The sequence below is a fragment of the Ursus americanus genome, chromosome X (assembly GCF_024610735.1).
Source record: "Ursus americanus isolate L20-20 chromosome X, mUrsAme1.1.p, whole genome shotgun sequence".
Lineage (NCBI taxonomy): Eukaryota > Metazoa > Chordata > Mammalia > Carnivora > Ursidae > Ursus > Ursus americanus.
The window spans coordinates 2,288,681-2,309,373 of NC_142164.1; the positions used below are offsets into that span (position 1 = coordinate 2,288,681).

Genomic DNA, 20,693 nt, shown 5'->3' on the forward strand with positions numbered 1-20,693 from the left:
TACACACAAGCACACACACTCTTTTATAGGGGTGTGCACACACAAACATGCATCCACACGTTGTTATATATACACTCTTATACACACCAGTATAGATTTACATTGATATACATAGAGCTGTACAGCTTCTCAAATAGTTGTATGTACATACAGAATTACTTTGACGCACATATGCACTCAGCTATACACAGAAACACAAACACAGAAACATAGTTAAAAGGGTAGGTGGCTGAGGGGCTGCAGGAGAAGCTGCCCAGGCGGGAAGGAGAAACATAGGCGGAGTGATTGGCAAGTCTTTGTTCCCCCATGGCCTCCATTAATGAGGTGGAGCTGCTAGGAAAGTTGGAGTGCAGGCTACTTTCTATTTCCCTTAGCAGCCCCACTGGGTGGGCAGTACCCATGTTCCATGTGCTTGGTTCACACTCACTGGCTGGTCACTGGCTACTTTCTGCAGAGATGTTCCAGGTGCTATAGAATGAGATCCGGTGCCCGGCAAATAAGCAGAACCTGATGGAGCACCCCCATTTGTAAAGAGGGGAGGAGAAAGGGGAGCACTTAAGTTGAGAGAGTTAAGAGGATAAGAAGAAAGAAGAGCAAGTGGAATGGCTCTACCACTTACTAGTTGCATGTCCTTAAGCATGATACAGACGTTCCATTTTTCCCCCTTGGAACATTGGGGACAATGTGCTTTGCTTCCCTGGCTCACTGGGCTCCTGTGAGGGCGTAACAATGTGATGGGTCAGTGAGCTTGTTAACATTTGCTATGTGCTAGACACACAGGATTACTATAGAGATTCACAACAATTGTTCATCTGCCGTTCTAGACCAGGTGGTGAAATAGCAAGTCAGAAATTTCCTGACCCTAGTCTTCATTCAGCAAGTGGTTGCTCTGTGACTAGTGATCAAGTCAGCATCTGACCTAGACAGATGTGCCCAGTACCCGGTCTGTATTGTCAAGCATTGTGAAGCAGAAATATAGACAAGAAAAGTTCCAATCCCTCCAAAGATGGCAGTTCAATCTGGGAATCTCCAACTTGACCTCATCACCCCCTGCAAGCTCTTGCTGGAAACATGATCTCTCACTTACTCTGACATCTCACTCAGTACCCCTACCCACTCACATTCCACTCCAAACCCCACACCACAACACCATACTCAAAATACAACAGAAGAAAATAGTGGGGAAGAGGCACTTTCAGATTTCCCCAAGTTCCCTAGAGCCAGCCCCCTGCACTTTCAACCCATGGCTAGCCCTTCCCCTGCTCAACCCAGCTTGACTTTCTCTTGTAAAACCTTAATCAGGGGGTGAACAAGGACTAAACTCCTAGGAAGGAAAAACAGAAGAACAAAAGTAATGAAAAAGAAAATTCAACACATCAGGGGGGCAGAAAAACCCCCAGAAATGTTTATGCACAGAGCTTGGATCCTTCTTCTGTCTCCCAAACTGGCTTTGTCCTCCAAACATTTCCAGGGGCTTTTCTGTGCTTCATAGATATTAGAAGTCTTTGAAAAGGAGATAGTCTTCCAGCAGAAAAGGAAAATCAATGCACTATTTACCTCCAACTCCATCTCAATCCCTTTCCTTCCAGCTGGAACACATCCTTTTCAACTACTTGCCACCTCATGTTTATAAAGAGAAAGGTAGAACTGATTCAACTGCCCAAATAACCACAAAATAAAATGAACCAAGAAAAGAAGGCAAAATGGAATCAAGAGGAACCATGAAAGGGGCACTATGGGACTAATTGATATGATATGCCCAGTAGACAATGTTGAACACCACAAAGGCAAGAGGGAAGAGGATCCGGGACCACCTGTCGACCTTAGGGACATAGTCAGGGTCAAAGAGCTTGGAGGAGAACCCTTCACTGAAGGAGCAACCAGGACTCGGGGGGCAACTGTCATCAGACTCTGAGTTACTGTCCTTGCCTTGGTCAAAACCCACGAAATCATCAACATTAAGGCTCCAGGTACTGTCAAGATCACACCTGAGCTGCTTCTCAAGGTCAAGGTAGCCGCTCTCAACTCTGATGTCATCAGGCAAGCTACGGATCTCATCAAGGTTGCTACGAATCTCATTAAGGTTGCTACGGATCTCATCAAGGCTGCAGCTTGCTTCCTGCACACACCTGTGGCCATAGACAAGCAGATGCCTCCCACTGGGGCCATGGCCATGACTCTCATCTGAGCTCGAGTTTTCTTCAGGGTCTTCTGGGTCATGGGTATCAGCATGGCCATGGGCCTCAGCACGGTTGAGCATTTCAGTAGGAGTAACATTGTCATCAATCTCAAAACCATTAAAGTGAATGCCATGGCTGTGCAGGGCCTGCTCTGAGGTGGAGGGGAGATCATTCAGGCTTTCTCTAGAGGCTAGCCAGGCCTGCTCTGAGAGAGAAGACAGTGAGCTGAGGCTTTCTGAGGTGGCCAGTGGGGCCTGCTCTGGGATGGAGGTCAAAGAGCTGAGGCTTTCTAGGCTTGCCAGGCAGGCCTGCACTGGTCTGGAGGAAAGAGAGCCACTTTCATCTTCTATGCTAACCTGGTCATCCTTCAAGGAGATAGTAGAGACATTTCTGAAGTCAGGAGATTCATATCCTACATGAATAAGCACTGGTGGTGGGGAGGGAGGAGGAGAGAGAGGACTTTCCACATCAGCACTTGCAATGTGACTGTTGATCTCTTCCACTGACAGAATCATCTCTTCCTGGGATCTCCGGTGTGCAAGGGACTGAGGAACAGGACCAAGAGGCTGTTAGCATGGAAGGGAAATCCACAGTGGCTGCCAAGCCTATGTCTCCCTGGGGCAGCTGCTCTCTCTGGAGTGCTATGTGGTGGATGGAGGCAAGGCCTCCTCAGGCAGATGTGGCTGGGCTTCCTGTGAAGGAGGGGGTTACTGCTGGATGTTAATGTACTGCCAGCAAGAAAACCCTCAGCATGGCTTCAGGAATTGAAAGAGCAAAGGAATGAGGGGTAGGCTAACCTCTCTGGTGTCTTTCTCTTCCTTTCAGCCTCCCTGTGCTCCTCTTCCCTCTGGTTCCATCACCTGCTCTTGAAAGTATGCTAAGTGGACTGGATTTGAAGTCAAAAGGTCTGGGAAAATCTAGGTTTGCCACTTATTGCCTTGTGACCTTGCGACCATGATTTGACCTATAAAGGAGTGATGATAAATTGTTCTATTTCCTTGTTATCTGATATGTGTGTGTGTGTGTGTGTGTCTGCTGTGTGAGGATTAAAGGAACTAAGAAATGTGAAAGGGTCAAGGGCTAAGTTTAGGCTTAAGAAGGGGCCTAATCCCTAATCATTGAAAGCTGATTGTTAGTCAAAAAGCCAAACCTGCAGGCTCACTTCCTGGTAGTGGTAGCGGTATCGGTAGCGGTAGCGGTAGCGGGCCATGACTCTTTGCGCTCTCCTGCGTTGCCTTTGGTTGCGCCGGGATCCTCCTCGGCTATAGAAAAGATAGTTGATGTAGATATACTCCAGCAAGGACAGGAACACGAAGAAGAAGCATACGACCATATAGATGTCGATGGCCTTAATACAGGCAACTTGGGGGAGTTTATCCCGCAGATGTGAGTTGATGGCATTCAGAATGAGCATTGAAGTCAGACCTACAAAGAACATGGCACAGGGTTAGCCTCCTCAGGTGGCTGAAGTTCTTGGCAAGCCATCAGGCCCACATCCCACAGGAAGGGAGCAACCATCATCTCTGGGGTAGGGAGGGCTCTCAGCAAAAGGTCTTCAGCTCTCTAGGCCTGGGGACTTCGCTCAAGTGCTCTCTTTGCTCTTCCTCCCCAGCTTTACACCCAGCTGGTGCTTTGATGATTCAGTGACTTTCTCATTGCTCTTAGGATCAAGTCCAAAATCTCCAGCCATGTTTTCACAGTGACTTATGCCTCCAGCACATAGGCTTTCTTTTAGATCATGTCCCTCAGAAAGGTTTGTGAGCCCTTAAAATATTACACAAATATTGAAGGCTTAGTCCAACCTGTGCTCCTAAAGAAGGAGGCTGAGGAGTCTGCCCCAAAGACCATGAAGGAAAAGCCAGACCTGGATGTGGGGCGCACTGGGACCAGATAAACTTGGGAGCTGATTCCACAGGCCCCTCGCTGGTACTGCTGAAAACCCTCTGGTTCTCCCCATTGCCTGGACATGAAGTTATAATTGCTTACACTGGAATTTCAAGTCTTTCCAAGTCACCCCTTCTGTCTCTCTATGACTCTCCCTATTTCCCCACAGGTCCTGTCCCAGGCACCTGTGACTTAGTCCCCTTTTAATGCCCCTGTGCCTTTTAATAGCAATTTCCTGTTTTAGTGAATGACAAGTCTTATGCCTCTGCCTCCCACAAGTCTTGAAAACCCAGTTTGAACAAGACTTTTTTTTTTTTTTTTTGCTGAAGTTTTAGCCAACAGTTCCTCCTTTGGCAACTCACAGTATCTATCCCAGCATTCCACTAGATACTCATTCAGGGCAGCTTCTTTGGAAATCCTCTACTGCCATTTTGATGGGCATTTTGATATGTTGCTTAATCAACATTTGTTGTATTGCATTTCTGATCTAAATGTATGACTTGTTCATTGATGTATCCAGCAAATAATGCATTCTAATACTTTGGGTCCAGCGTACCAAGATCTTAGCCCTGATTTTTTTCACACTTGTCTGCAATATCAGTGTCTCTGCCGGGGACTGGCTAAGCCCCTGGATAAATGCCTGCTGGGCAGGCACGATATTGTTTCCTTGCATGTGCAGTCACATACCACTCCAAGTATTCCTTCCTCTCTTACTCTCAACTTTTTTCTGAGCAAGATGATCCAAGTTCCTCCCTGGGATGAGGACAGAACCTACCAACTGTTACCCTGGCTGCAGAAGATTCATAGTTCATCCAAAACGATATCCAAGAGACAACAGTGGTGAGAACAGTAGGCCAATAGATCTGCACAAGGTAGCTGGTGACTTCCCTCTGGACCAGGAACCTCAGTATCAGGCGCACATAGGAACCTGGCAAGGAGACATACTGGTATTAGGGTCGCAGGGCTGAGGGGATTTTCAGGGTGAAGTACAGGATGGAGGAAGGGAAGCCTCTAATATTCCAGCCTGAGCAGTCTGACGATCTGACCCTATTTGCTGCCTTAAGGCCATTGACAATGGCATGTCAGTAGGTCCATATGGCATGGCGAGTCTGTTCTCTCCTTCCTCCTGCCTCACTTGTTTCACGTCAATTGCAGTTTTGAAATGGGAGATATAGGAAATATTTCAAAGACACAAACAGAGGGAGGGGGAGAGGCCAGATCATGAGAAGAGGCCTGTTTTTATCAGGAAGAGCATGACATTTTACACCTGTAGAGTGTCAAACTTGGCCTACTGCTTCCACACCCATTTCCTCATTTGAAGGGGGGTGTTGGAAGGTGTCTAGAGCCTGAAGGAAATAGGAGAGGAGGCAGCAGAGAGTGTCGAGGTCAATGGCAGACAGATGTCCAGAAGTTTACCAGGGTACAGAAGAGAGAAGAAATGGGAGAGAAGATCAGACCCACCTGTGTAGAAAAACACCTCTTTGCTTGTCATTGTCTTTCCCAGGAAGCTGAACTGAGGAATGTGCAGCTTGTCAGTCCCCTGGATGGCATTCCCATTGCCTTCCCAGTATAGTAGAATGTCTTCAACCGTGTAGCCATCTGGGAGAGGGAAAGAAACAGGGTCAGTGTGTGAGAACGCAGGCATAGGCAGATTTCACACCAGAGCAGGCTGTGGAACCCAAAGGAGAGTCAGAACCTGCACTTTTGGGGCACCTTTGTGGTTTTCTGAGTCTGAGCACAAAGCAGGAGGGCGCTTGGAAAGGGAATTCTCACTTTGGAGTTTCTTAGCCAGGAAAGAAAACAGAGCAAACAGATGTGCTCCTGTCTACTAGCTTGTACACATTTTCTCAAGGTACATTTTCCCCGTGGGACTGACTATTCACACATGAAATGCCACCTTCTCCCAGATGCTATGTATATACTTCTGTCTGTCTGTTCATCTATTGAAGAGAAAGAGAATGGGGAGGGAGGGAGTAGGGGAGATAATGCCCTCCCTGTCACTGTCTACTCTGCCTTTAGTTTCTGGATGCCTATAACCCCAGGTAGAAAAGGAGTGGCCTCGGGAGATAAACGTACAGCTCTCCACTTCCAGCTTGCAGGTCTGCTTGTCCAGAGGGAATTTCTGCAGATCCAGGGAACAAGCTGCTGTGGTGGTAAGTCTGCAGAGGAAAAGCAAAAGGAAGGGAAAAGCAAGTCAAGCCCAGGTAAGCAACTGTTCCTGAGAAAACTGAGGTACTCCGCGTACCGACCCACCTAATACCTTCCCAAACTGCCTACACTTGAACTGGGTCCTCCTTTCCTCCTCCAGTTTTTCTTTCCCTCTTTTTTTCTCTTCCTTTCTTTCCTTCCTAGAGGAAAGCTGGGTTGCAGTTGTGTAGGGAGGAGAGAGGGAATGTGTGTGTGACAGAGAAGCCAAGAGGTCTGACAGCAAACCTCAGGGCAGCAGAATGGGAAGGGCCCTTGAGGAAACTGGATGGAGAGACAGAAAGTGGACTTCTTGCTGAAGGAGGAAACGGTGCTACACTGAAGCAGCTGAGGTGTCTGGTCCAACGTGGAGTACCTGGATGTGGTGTGCAGGTATGGATGTGAGCTGTAGCCCAGGCCTGCCTTTGGCTATGGGGGCTGCTCCCTCAGTGTTCTCATCTCTGTGTACCTGCCTATGCACATAGGCCACTGGGGCTGAGCAAAATGACAGTAGGAGATATAAATAGGTACGAGGTATTAACATATCTAAGGTGGGCTGTGCCGTGTTGGGCAGGGGCTTCAAGTTGCCACATGGTGGGCCCGTGAGAAGAATCTGCGGAAGGATCTGGGAGGAGCTGCGGAAGTGGGAGAAGTGACCCACCACATAGAAGGGAGACAAGGCCTAATCCCTTTCAACCCTTGAAGTGATTTCCATTTTGTATACTGGGTAGCGTGTGTGTGTGTGTGTGTGTGTGTGTGTGTCTCCCTTCCATGAATCCTCCACGCAGAATTTATCAGCTGAGGCCCCCCTCATATGAAACAAATATGACCAGTGACCTTGTTTCCTGCAAGCTTTGTTGGTCTTTTACTAGCACCTTGGGCCATGGAGAAAGAAGAGAGAAACAAAGGGACAGAGCAGGAGCAGCCCAGAGAAAGAGAGACTCAGAGATAGGGGCTGAACCCTGGTGCAACTACCTCTTGGAGAAATTTTCTGAGCCTCATTTATCTCTTATGCTTGTCGTAAGTGACAGTTTGTAAGAGATGATGCTTTGAGGAGAGCCTCAGTGACCATATGCTGTGCTATAAATAAGCCAGCGAGGATTTCCAGCACGTGTGCATCCCACGTATACAGAGCCATAGACAACAGACACCTTGCACATCCTGGGCCCCGTGCATGATGCAGATATGACCAACGACAGAGACTGGGCCCCCTCCCTCAGTGCAGTGGCTTCAGCGTTCATTTTTCTCCCTCCCTCACTTCATGGAAGAGAAAAGAAACCAAGATAAATAACAGAATGTATACAATGCTAAGGTGGAGGGGGAGCTCTTTAAGCAAATCAAGGAGGTTTCTTGACAAAGAGGGCATTTAAGTTAGGGACTGAAGAATGCGCAAGGTGGGGGGACAGGACAGCCAAGGATGGCTGTGGAAAACTCTGAAGGTTTCACTTTGACTACTGGGTAGGATGACTGAGGGGGCAGTACAATACAGATGTGGAAAGTAACAGGTTCTTTAGTGTGTCCCTTGTAGTGCATTCATGGGATACTCAGTGGGGAGAAGGAAGCCTTCCAGGATGGTCCTCAAACCCCTGGGGAGACTCACCGGATGCCGTACCGCACTGTTCCATCTGGGTGAAGCTGAAACACGCGATTTTCCACAGTTACGTCATGGACAAAAGCATCCTTGCTATTTAGAAAGTAGCAGTCAGGGACCCACAACTTCTCCAGCATCCGATAGTCTAGGGTCAAGTTCAGGTTGGTCTCATGGTATGCTAAACGTGGATCTTTCCAGGTTTGATGAAAAAACATTGTGATTGTATAGTCCTGGGGAGAGAAAGGTAACACCCAGTCATAAGTGAAGTTGTCTAGCTCTCCATCCTCAATGTGTGTGTGTGTGTGTGTGTGTGTGTGTGTGTGCATGCAGGTGTACAACATACACCCCAAATACAGATGAGTACTGGAACATGTAAGAATGTTAAATGTTAAGAATAAACTGAGCTTCACGTAATTAACTGAAATCCAGGTTAAGAAATGAAATATTACCAATAACTTTCGTTTCAATGTGTTTCTTCCAGAACATATTCCCCACACCTACCTCCCAGCAGTATCCATTATCTTAGATTTTAATGATAATAGCTCTGTTGCTTCTTGTTAGAATTTTATTGTCTATGTAGGTATTTCTAGGAAACATATTGCTTACTTGGACCTATTTAAAATTTTTTTTTTCCAAATGGAATTATAGTGTATATATTTATAATTTGTTTCTTTCACTCAAAATTCTATTTGTGAAATTCCTTCATGTTGATATCTGTAATTAAAGTTTGTTCACTTGCACTGGAGAGAATATTCTCTCATGTCAATATACTATGTATATACTACTATGTGAACACACAATATGTACCAAAATCAACATGAAATAAAAATAATGACACGAAAGTTCCCCTTTACCCCCTCACCAAGGGCAGATGAGAGTTCCCAGTGCTCCTGCCTGGCCAATACTGGTACTGTCTGACTTTTGACTTTTGCCAATCTGGTGGGTATGGAATGCATTCTTGCTCTGATCTTATTTTGCATTTCATTGATTAATAATAAAGTCAAACATATTTTCACATGTTTATCTGCTACTTGGTTTTCTTCACAAAAGTGAAGTTCCTGTTCAAATTTTCTAATCATTTCTCTGTTGTTTTAAAAATATTCTTGCTGGGATGCCTGGGTGGCTCAGTCGGTTAAGCATCTGCCTGCAGCTCAGGTCATGATCCCAGGGTCCTGGAATCGAGTCCCGCATTGGGTTCCCTGCTCAGTGGGGAAGCTGCTTCTCCCTCTGCCTGCTGCTCCCCCTGCTTATGCTCTCTCTCTCTCTGATAAACAAACAAACAAACTTATTAATTCACAGGAATTATGTATATTTTCAATAGCAGTTCTTTGTGTTGCATATAATTTCACTCTGACTTATCCTTTTACAGTTGTTATACTGGTTTTATTTGTCTGTTTTGCAAAACAGAAGTTCTAGAAGTTTTGGCTAGATAGAATTTTTTAAAAGATTTTATTTATTTATTTGGGACAGAGAGAGAGAGAGAGAGAGGTGGGGAGGGACAGAGGGAGAGGGAGAAACAGACTCCCCACTGAGCAGGGAGCCTGACGTGGGGCTTGATTCCAGGACCCCAGGATCACGACCTGAGCTGAAGACAAATGCTTAACCGAATGAGCCACCCAGGTGCCCCTAGATAGGATTTTAACATAGTTGAAATTACCAGTATTTATGCTTATGGCTTCTGTTTTCTATGACTTTTTAAAGAAGTCCTATGACAAAGACACAAAGACAGTATTCTATATTCTCTTTCAAAAGCTTCATAAGCCTTCAACATTTAGGTTTATAATTCATTTGGATTTATTTATTTTTTTTGTTCCAGGTGGCTATAGTTTCTAAAACCTACCATGTTCATTTATGTGGGCTCTGTTGCAAGTCAGAACAATTGGAGTTGGCTTATGACCCTGCTCCTTGCCACATGGCTGAAGCTGGCACACTTACCATAGTCATTTCTGAGATCTGTTCAATACTGGAGACATAGATAGATACTCCCACAGGCACAGGGGCACCTACAACACAGGAAGACACTGTTACATGCAGGGTATGATAAAGCGTGGACTCAGAAGCCAGACTGGGTTTGGACCCCGTTTTGACACTTACTAGCTGTGTGACCTTGAATAAGTTACCTAACTTCCGTAGTGTTTTCCAGAGTGGCTGAGGTTGCTCAAAAAGTTACAAATAGAACTGCCCTGTGATCCAGCAATGGCACTACTCCATATTTACCCAAAATACAAAAATACTAATTTGAAGGGACACATGCACCCTGATGTTTATAGCAACATTATCCTGCAGTAGACAAACCATGGGAACAGCCCAAGTGTCCATCGACTGATGAATGGATACAGAAGATGTGATGGAATATTACTCAGCCATGAAAAAGAATGAAATCTTTCCATTTGCAATGACATGGCTGGAGCTAGAGAGCACACTGCTAAGTGAAATAAGTCAGAGAAAGACAAATACCACATGATCTCACTCGTATGTGAAATTTAAGAAACAAACGAATGTGGAGGGGGTGGGGAAGAGAGGCAAAGCAAAAAACAGACTCTTATCTATAGAGAACACACTGATGGTTACCAGAGGGAAAGTGGTGGGGGGATGGGTGAGATAGGCGGTGGGGATTAAAGAGGGCACTTGTTGTGAAGAGTACCGTGCGATGTATGGAAGTGTTGAGTCACTATATGGTACACCTGAAACTAATATGACACTGTACATTAACTAACTGGAATTTAAATAAACATAACAAAAGTTACCTAACCTTTCTGAGCCTAAATTTCCTCATGGGTAAAATGAGAATAATGACAGCACTGATCTCATGATTAATGCAGGCTAACCGCTTAGAGCAGGGCCTGGCCCATGATATGATGAAAGGAAGGGGTCAGGATGAGATAAACAGAGGATAAGGGAATGAAGCACTCTTTTTCTAAATGTTTTTGTGATAAAAACTCAAGAGCAATGAGCCCAAAAACAAGAGATAATATTTGTGGTGTGTATGAGCATCTTTGTGTGAGTGCATGTGAGTATGTCCATCTGTGAGGTAATATGTGTCTTTGTGTGAACACGTGTGTGTCGAGCACATGAGTGTATGTGAGTATATTCATATGCATGAGTGAATGTGTGACTGTGTTCATGTGGAGATGAATGTGTCAGTGTGCACATGAGAGTATGTGAGCATGTCTGTGTGTGAGAATGCATGAGCATGTTTGTGTGCTTAAGTGTGTTGTGTGGGAGTAAATGTGTGAGCATTTGCATGTATGTAGGCATGTTGTGCGGGAGTGAATGTCCGTGTTCAGATGCAAACGAATATGTGTTTTCATGTGTAAGTGTGCAACTCTGAGTGAGTGAATGTGTGACTGTGTGAGTGTATGTAAGCTTGTTAATGTGCATGGGAATGTCTGAGTATGTCCATGCATAGAAGTGAATTTTTATGTCCATATGTGAGTGAATGCATGAGCATGCTTGTGTGTTTGCATACACTGCCTGTAAGTGTGTAGGCACATGCAAGTATGTAGGCAGGTTGGTGTGTGGAAGTGAGTATATGAATGTGTTCATGTGCAAGTGAATGTATGAGCATGCATGTATTTGTGAGTTTGTGTGTGCGCAAATTGGTATGTTCATATATGTGAGCATGTTGACATATGAGTATATTCATGTGTGTGTGAGTGAACTGGTGTTTTCATGTATGTGAGCATATTTGTGTGGGAGTAAATGTGCGAGCATGTCTGTAAATATGACTGCATTCATATGGAAGTGTGGGTGAATGTGTGAATGTATTTAAGTGTGTTTGTGAGCTAGTAAATGTGTGAACATGTATGTATATAAGTGTATTGTGTGGGAGTACATATGTGGGTTGTCTATGTGAGCCTGTTTACCTGTGAATGTATTTGTAAGCATGTCCACAAGCGAGTAAATGCATGTTCATGTTTGTATGTTAAAGATACTTTTAAACGAGTTTATGTATGTTTGTGTACTGAATGGATGTGTCTGTGTCCGTGTGTCTGAGCATACTCAGGTGGAAGTCTGTGTGTGAGCATGTTAAGTGCATGTGTGAGGAAATGTGTAAATGAAAGTGTCTGTGTGGGCGAATATTTGGGAATGCAAATGAAATTTTGAGTGTGTGACTTATAGTCAGTGTGAGTAAGCATGTTCATCACGTGAATATGTGAATATGCTTGTGTGTGTGTGACCTTTTTTGTATGCAAGTTATAAATGTGATTAGTGATCATGTTTACATGCTCACATTCATCACACTTATTTATGTGGGTGTTTGAGTGTATATAAACACATTTATGTGCTTGAGTGGATGTGTGAGCATGTTTGTGTGTGATTAAATATGAGTGTACATGAGTGTGTTTGCATGTAATTGAATGTGTGACCATGCTGATGTACAAGTGAATCCATGAGCGTATTCATATGTGTTAATGTGTCACTGTGCAGGGATGAGTGAATGTGTGAGCATGTTAATGTGTGAGTGTGTTTGTGTATGTGTGTGTGTTAATGTGTGAGCCTGTTCATGTATGGCCATGTTTGTGTGAACATGTTCATGCGTGTGAGCAAGCTCCTGTGTGAGTGAATGTATTAGCCTGTTCGCATGCAATTGTGTTAATGTACACGTATAAGCATGGCATGTGCATGTCAGTGTATATGTGTATGCATTTTTTGCATGTGGGTGAATAGGAGTTATTTATGTGTATGAATGAATGTGGGCACATGTTAATGTGTATGTCCATGTGTGTGAATATCCAAGCATGTGTGTGTGCACGTTTGTATGTATGTGAGTGAATTTGGCAGTGTGTTTGTATATGTGAGCATGTTTGTGTGTGAGTATAAGTGATTGTGGGAGCATAAACATGTGAATATGTCTATGTGTATGAATAAGTGTTTTTAAAAGATTTCATTTATTTATTTGAGAGAGCGAGCATGAGTGGTGGGGTGGGGCAGAGGGAAAGGGAGAGGGAAAAGCAGACTCCCTGCTGAGTGGGAAGCTTGATCCCAGGACCCTAAGATCATGACCTGAGCGGAAGTCAGACACTTAGCTATCTAAGCCACCCAGGCACCCCTGTGTATGAATGACTTTTTGAGTGTGTTTGTGAGAACATGTTCATACGTGTATGTGCATGTGTATGCATGTTCATATGTACATAGATGTGTGAGCATCTATAAATATGTGAGCAAGGGCATGTGAGTGTAGGTAAGTGTGTATACTGAATTTGTGAGTGAATGAACTCGTAAGTTTGTTCCTGGGAGTGCATATGTAAGGGTGCCTGTGTATGTTAATATGTGAGTGTGACTGAATGTGTGTCTGAGTGTCTTTCTGTCTCCTGGCTTTCTTTTTCAGTCATAGGTGTTAGAACTGCCCACTCAAATGTGAAAATGGATGTGAAAATATGTAGTAAACTATACGGTGCTGTGGAAAAACACTTTTTTTGTTGTTTCCTATTGGCTGAAAGCTGTCTTCACCTGGCCCCACAGCTAAGCCATTATTCTCTATGTATTACGCCCCACTGCTGCTATGGGAACATGTGTAACACTTGCAATTTAGCCTGCTGGCTTCACTGCAGGCCAAAAGCCCAGAAGCTGAGCTGCAAAGAGGGAAGTGTTATTCCTATCCCAATGTTTCAAGCACTAACAGGTGATGGGCATCAGCGTATGAACGGCAGTGGAGAAGTAAATGGGCCTCTCTGTGAGGGTGGAGCGCAGACTCCAGCACTTAGGGCCACTGTGAATGATTCCCAGCAATGTATGTGGTGATAGGAGTTTCTAAAAATGTACTTCTTTATTATAGCCTTTCAGGCTCCCTAAATGCCTTTAGAGGGTAGAAAGTGTGTTAAGCAGGCAACAAGCCCTAGAGGGCCCATACAGCCATCCCTGCCCCCACCACACTCTTGGGTTAGATTTCTCATTTTAGACCACTTTGTGCTACTCAGGCAACTCCATCTATTACAGTGGAATCCTGGGGGACCTGAACCCTAAAGGGCCAGGATATAGCCCTGTCCAAGAGCCCTCAGTGGAAGGGGTATGTAGGAGCTGAAATGCAGTCCACATTTCCCTCACCAATCCATGAGTCCTGGCCTGGGCATGTGGATCCTGAAGGAAGGAGACCTGGGACTGTTTTTCTAATTAACCCACCTAGCGGGAACACCTTATGAGAGCTTAGCCAAGGTATCCCATGGAGGGGAACAACAAATTTCCAGATAAGGTGTCTAAACGCTATCTCTGGGGTGATGGCCTCAGCCTCACATCCCATTGTTATCCCTCCTGATGGGCTCAGGAAGGGAGAAAGGGGTTCACCACTCACTTCCTCCCTCTTAGAAATTTTGCTACCACAAGTCCTTGCCTTCCCTAGCAGCCATCAGAGTACCACAGGGAGAACAGATAAATGAAGGAATGATGAAGATGTCCCACTCATTCCTTCACTCTATGCCTGTGTCAAGCCAGGTGCTGAACTAGGTGAAGTCCTCAAGGACCTGCCTTTGGCAACTCTGTGGAATCCCACTTCTCCTGCCCAAAAAGAAGGAGCTGGCTTTTCCTCCTCCTCTCAAGGAAGTAATGAGGCTGTGGGAGCCTTATTACTTACTACTGACCCACCCAACCTGACCACAGTTAGCTGAGGCTTCTGTATGTGGGGTGTGTGTGTGTGTGTGTGTGTGTGTGTATGTCCTCGAATCTCCATTTCACTTCAGACAGAGGGGAATTTGATTCTGTGTCTAGTGGGAGGCATTAAAGGGAGTCCTTGGTTACCCCAACCCTGAAGCCCCTGACCCAGTGTCCCATTGATTAGCATCCCTCCCACCCCAGTCCATATAACAGTCCCAGACAGAGCATGTAGTGCCTCCTTCTCTCTAAATGCTCGAAGGTCCTGCACTGTCCTTGCTCTCCCATGTTCATCAGGGACTGTCTTTTCTCATATGCCCCAGGTCTACGTGCCCATAAAGCTTAGTGTAACTTAGGACGTTAGGCATCAGGTATAACTAAATCCGAATTAGCTCGAAAGACGGTGGTGAGGTGCCTTGGAGTTACTGTGGACCAGCCATACCTGATGATCTCCAGAGGTTGGTCCTTGCCCCTGCTCCCTCCCCCTGGCCCTGGATGCCTGCAGAGACCTGAAACAGTGGAAAGGGTGTGCTTGGTGTACTTGAATGGCTGTTGGTCAGCCTCTGTTGAGAAACGTGAAAATGAGGAAAGGAGAAAGTGTAGTAGCTACTCCCTTGACAGCCACCAGAGCTTGGTGCAACAGTTTCAAGACCAGTGTCACACAACAGGGTGCTGGCTGTGTCCTAGCATCTGAATTCCCACATCGAAGGAGCCTTCCTTCCGCCCTCTCCACTCCAGCTTTCGAATGCCCAGTGCACACTCACCTTGGATCTGGGACTGTACCTTCTGTCCCCACACTCAGAAGGAGCAACACAGCAAAGGCGACACCAGTTAAGTGTCCCACTTTCAAAGCTTGGGGCTTTGATTTTCCAGGTGGCTCTCCAGGTAAATCATAGCGCCGCACACCAGTCTCATACACCATGCACCGTAGACCTCACTGGCTGTGTGGAGGCACTGTGCATTCGGAATACCACTATTCATATGTACAAATGTGAGCCATTAGCATTCATTAACCGTTTAGAGGAGGTGTCTAGTTCTACCACCTGCAGGAAATGGAGTGCTTTCTCCAACATAGAAACTCGGATTTTTAACTCTTTTTCTGTTTCTTTTGAGCTGAAATGTGACTAACTGCTATTTAGTGAACCCTTCCTTTTGTCTGTCCCTGGTCTAGGTTTCCTGGGTGGCCCCTGGGCCAAAGAATGCTACTCCTGTTCCATGGGGTTGGAGCAGATAGCCTGTCCCTTAAAGCTGTGTGATTGTGCCCAGTCACCCTTTCTGAGGGTGGAGGCTAGGCAGGAATTAAAGAAGAAACTCATCTATTGGCTTCCTGTTTCAGTTTCCTTGTCATTTCTCATCTCTGTGCTTGAGGTCTGAGTGCTAGGCTAAGGAGTTTGGATTATACTTGGCAGTTAGATAATGCCATCGAAAGTTCATGAGGTGATCAGGCTGGATTTATAAAGATCACACTGACTGCAGTGTGTTGAATGAACTGAACCTGGTGGGAGCTGAAGGCTTTGGGAAGGGGTGGCAGAGGTGGAAGTGCCCGGGACCCTGGTGGGAAAAGTAAACTAGGTGGAGAAGGGAGAAGACCATGCCCTTACTTTTGAACTAGATGAACTAGCTAATCACTTGGCAAGTGTCCAAAGTGCAAAGAATGTGCCATCAAGTAGAAGACTGTGTGCCCCCCCCACCATAGATAGAGCAGAAAACTCTAGCCTGTGAAACCCAGCAGTTGTGTCTGTGGTTACTCCTTCTCTAGCTACACCAGGGAGTGCATGTCAGGCTGTTGTAAGGGAGGGGGCAGAAAGGCCCCTTGCGTAAGGCAGAGAAGTGGGAAATTGAAGGGACAGAGCAACAGGCCTGGGGGCTGGGGGCCTGGAAGTGCTCTGATGCAGCTTTTTCACAGAGGTGGGAAGGTGGGGTCCGGAGAGGCAAGTGTTGAGGCTGGGCAGTGCCACTGGTCAGCATCCTGAGTGGGGCTGTCTCGTTGCATCTGTCTTGGCTCTATTCCACCTAACACAAAGGCTTCTAGTATCTGGACGTGTCTTACCTCCAAAATTTGGCCTCAGACGGACATCATATCTTGACAGCACCCTGTCCAAAATCTTGTGAACCACAGCTTCATTTGCACAATTTTTGCTGAAACAGAGAAGTCATCAGTAAATGTTGGTCATCAGTAAATACCACATTGCTTCTCAGGGAACAAACAACAAAGAACACCCCAGGTGTCAACTTGCCAGGGCCTTCTTTTCTCCTGCACACATGCAGACATGTACAGTCATACATGTACCCATCTCTCCCTGCTCCTCTCCCTCCCTACAGTGAGTCAGCCAGAAGCGCAGCAGTGACGCAGACTCCTCTTTCCCCCCCTCCCCCCTCTTCCGCTTTTATCCAGAGAATGGGGCACAAAGACTGGATACTTGTTACCAGGCAGGATTGGGGAGGAGGGGTCATGAGGAGGGGAGACTGTAGGGGAAGCGGAGGGGGGTAGCGGGCAGGTTCAAGCCCTGAGATAAATGCATTACCTCAACCCCTTAAGAAGCCCCATCTTGCCATCAGCGTGGATGCAGCTTTCCAGGTTGGTGGGAATCCTTCCAGGGGCACCTGATTGCCTCAGGAAAGGTCATCTTCCACCCTCAGTGTCCCCCTGAGCTGAGCCTGCCAGTTTACATTCTCCGGCTCAGTCACATTTCCCCTACATAGGCTAGGACTGGGCATTTTGTTCTCACGTCTATGTAAATCTGGTGTTTATACAACTCTGCTTTTTAAGACTTGACGTATGGCACATGACACAGAGAGAGCCTTGCTCACGTAGCAGAGATTTAAGACCCTTACCCAATCAAACCGTTTTAGATTTTTGGGGCCCAAGGGCTGTCCTCAAAAAGACATGTATTCTGGGGGCAGACAACTCTCTAGCTAAGCATATGCTTCCAGCCTAGACGTGTTTTGGGTGAGCCCATGTAAGTGGACCCAGCTCAGCCCTGCAGAGAGCTGGTCTTTCTAGAAGTCTCTGAAGCTCATCCAGTTCACCTAGACATTCAGTGGGGCTCTTTTCCCCAAAAGGGGTTTGTGAAGAACAGGCCCTGGGCTTCACTATGACTCTTAGGATCTTTGACGCATTGACCAGGGAACGAACACCAGTCCCTGCAAATCACAGTGCGTGCGTGCGTGTGTGTGTGTGTGTGTGTGTGTGTGTGTGTGTGTGTGAGAGAGAGAGAGAGAGAGAGAGAGTTCGTTCACTAGCGCAGTCTGGTATGTCGGGTGGAGGACATTGCAGGGCTGTCTGCTGGAACCTTGCCAGACTATACCCCCCCACACACTTTTTTCTGAATACATGTTCATTTCTGGTTTGTTGTTTAAAAATTATTTCTAATCATCTTTAATGACAAAATTTCATTTTGCATCATTCCAAAATGTACATATGTATTATTCCCGAATTAAAGCAACGCATTCCCGCCTGTTTAGTGCCACACATTACCCATATGACAGCACTCAGGATCCGTGGCTCCTGCAAATACACATTTTTTTTTGTGATCTACATGTAAAGTCTGATTGTTTAACATCTCTTCAGATATTTGCAGACCCAAACTTGAAATCAAACACAGAAAAAAACCCCTTGAATCTTCAAATGTTTTCACATGAGTAAATACAAAAGCACACCCATCTCAGGCCACACATTTATAAGGTTATGCAGCCGCTGATCGCACTATCTGGGCTCCGATGAGGTTGAGTCAATAATTTCTATCTGCGGCGTTGGAAAAGGTCTCTCACCGCTCCACACACACACAAACATACGCACGCGCTTCAGGGAACAGACTAAAATCCTGACTCAAACAGGTGTCTTTATACTGTCTATGTTTTGTGAGTTGTCCATCACCCTGTACTGCCACCACCCCAATCCCACAGGTGCCAATCGATATGACTGGGAAAACCTGCCCAGGGCCTTGGTCAGGGGGGTAGATGGCAGACCCTGGAGTGAGGGCACCGTCCTCCCCCCACCGCCGGGACTGCAGTTTGGGCGCACGCGGGGCTCTATGGGGCGCCGCGGTAACAGGTGGGTTGAAGCACAGAGCTCTACTTCAATCTGCCGCCCCCACTCCCACCCCATCCCCCTTCAGGGACCGGCAGGCAGGACCCAAGTGCCCGGGCTCGGCGAACCGGGTTCAAGTTACCCCAGCCCGCTCCGTCCAAGAGGCCCGAGGCCGCCCGCGGGTCCCTGTCGCCGCCATGCCCAGGCTGGCGGTACCGGCTTACCAGTTGAAGAGGTTCAAGATGACTTCGGGCACGGTGGGGGAGAGCTCCAAGTGGAATTTTGGGGTAGGACTGGGGTCGTTGCCCTCCGCGAGCCAAGTCCTGATGAGTAGCAAGAGCACGGCGGCTCGCAGCATCCCTCTGATACCCATGGCCACAGAGCTCCGGGCTAGAAGGCGCGAGAGACGGCAGTTTGCAGCCGGGGAAAGGGATGGGGTGGAGGCAGTGCGGGGCGAGAGGGAGCTGGGGGGTCGCTAGGAGTCTCTAATGAGACAGTAGCGAGGGTATGGGAAGCAGGGAATGCGGGGGTCGAGCTGGAGCCCAGAGCCCAAGAGGAGCAGCCCCCCAGCAGCTCTGTCCGACGCAGGGGCCCCAAAGAGCCGCCTGTAGCTGCGAAGTGCGCTCCGTCTGCGACCGCTCCTGGCTGCGACTGGACTCCAAGCCCTGCGCCCGTCTCGCTCCGCCCACTCCGACGGCAACGCTGACCGAACCAATCCAGCAGGGGCCAGGAGCCGCACAAAAAGGCGCGCGCTGCAGCCTCCGCCCGCAGCCTGCGCGCCGCGCGGCCCCCCGCCCCTTCAGGCCTCTGCAGTCCTCCCCCGACCAGCTACAGACACTGGCAGGGGCGGGGCCGGGCCGGGGTTGGGTTGGGGGGTGGAGGGGGGGAATCTGGCTGCTGGGGGCGGGGCACCAATCCGCGCCTTTGGGCACCCAGTGGGTCCTCCTCTTCCTCTCTGAAAAAATGCGAAATGTGCGTTTCTCTTGGAATAGCTTGTGCCCAAGACTTTGGGATTTTTGTTGTTTGGTTTTTGTTTTTTGTGGTGACAGGAGTGAGGTGATTTGAATGCCCTGGCTGAATCTGCATTCTGAAAGAGATGGACACATTTGGAAATCAGAACGTATCTGACTGCTGCTCATTCCCAAACCCTTGACCCACCAGTAATCCCACATGCCTTGCCTCTGGGTGGAGAGGTGGGGGATCACCAGTGGGTTTTATGAGACTTCTGGCCAAGCAGGAGTGCCCTCCATCAGACTGGAAATTGGATTCCAATAGTCCAACTTTTTTTTAAAGACTATTTTCTCAGAGTGCTCTTGGCCCCAATTTTAGGTCCCCAGGACAAAGCTCAGGGAACTGGAAGGAGTCACCAATCAGGATCACTCTGAGATGTGACTCTGTTCCACAGCCAGGGCATGCAGAGTTGGAGTGAGGGTTTAGGGCTCACATCTTGAAGGGGAAAGAAAGCAAAGCCCAGTGTTTCAGATGTTCAAGGGAGTTAGCCTTTGACAAGCCGTCCACTGCAGTGCTTTGGCATTCTGGCCCCATCCTGTGGAAAAGCCTGGCATTTTGACTAGAGGGCTCTTATCTTCCCACTACCTTGCATACTGTCCTGTGAAACAAAAGGATGTCAGAGGTTAAGGAAATTCCTTCACTCAATCCCCTCCGTGTTTCCCACCTTTGATACATGACAAAAGAAGTTCAAAAAGAGGGCCTTTGAGCCCATGGGCCAGATGGGCCATCAGCAAATAGACCTCAGTCACTTTTACTAACACCAAACCCCCTAAGGCATGCCATTGAGAAGGGTTGCAACGAAAATTAATTTCAGGGTCACTCTTGGCTAGCTAGAACATTCATACAGAAATACAGCCCTCTTCCACTTTCCCTCAGTATTTGGTGAGGTGAGTTGGAACTGCTTGTGCCCAGCAAAGCTTCAGTTGCCTGGTGAGCTGAGTGTTTCCTGCAGCTTTCTTAACCAGTTTAGAACCAAACTTTAAAAAAATGTGTATCATAGTTCCCTGCCTTCTTTTAAGAGCAGAACACCCTCACACCTTCCTTTCCCATCTCTTTGCCCCCTTTCCCTTGCCGTTGCAGCAAATGCTCTCCTTTCCACATAGGTGCAGAAATAAAAAAAGATGGTAGGATCCATATGTCACTATCACATACAGAACTGAACCCACTCCTACTGTTGTTAGTTATGTCCCCATCATCCCTGCTCACCCAGGCATCCTTCTAGAGA

The 20,693-nt window shown here is 47.1% G+C and overlaps 1 protein-coding gene across 1 annotated transcript; it reads right to left on the reverse strand.

Annotated features, from left to right (window-relative positions):
* Positions 1-1,186: 1,186 nt before the first annotated feature.
* On the reverse strand, positions 1,187-18,846 carry GABRQ (gamma-aminobutyric acid type A receptor subunit theta). Its single transcript, XM_087859639.1, has 9 exons — positions 18,682-18,846; positions 16,478-16,566; positions 9,775-9,842; positions 7,849-8,069; positions 6,141-6,223; positions 5,526-5,663; positions 4,840-4,992; positions 3,331-3,605; positions 1,187-2,725 (listed from the first exon to the last, which is right to left on the reverse strand). Exons 1-9 carry the CDS (start codon positions 18,828-18,830, stop codon positions 1,742-1,744), a joined length of 2,160 nt encoding a protein of 719 aa, XP_087715765.1. The 5' UTR covers positions 18,831-18,846; the 3' UTR covers positions 1,187-1,741.
* Positions 18,847-20,693: the final 1,847 nt, after the last annotated feature.

Bases quoted from the DNA above. Each gene is read 5' to 3' on its own strand.
- GABRQ (XM_087859639.1), bottom strand. From the start codon at position 18,830: ATGGGTATCAGAGGGATGCTGCGAGCCGCCGTGCTCTTGCTACTCATC. The intron at 16,567-18,681 runs GTAAGCCGGTAC...TCTCTGTTTCAG, and splicing joins ATCTTGAACCTCTTCAACTG to CAAAAATTGTGCAAATGAAG. The intron at 2,726-3,330 runs GTTTGGCTTTTT...CCTGTTCCTCAG, and splicing joins ACCAGGAAGTGAGCCTGCAG to TCCCTTGCACACCGGAGATC.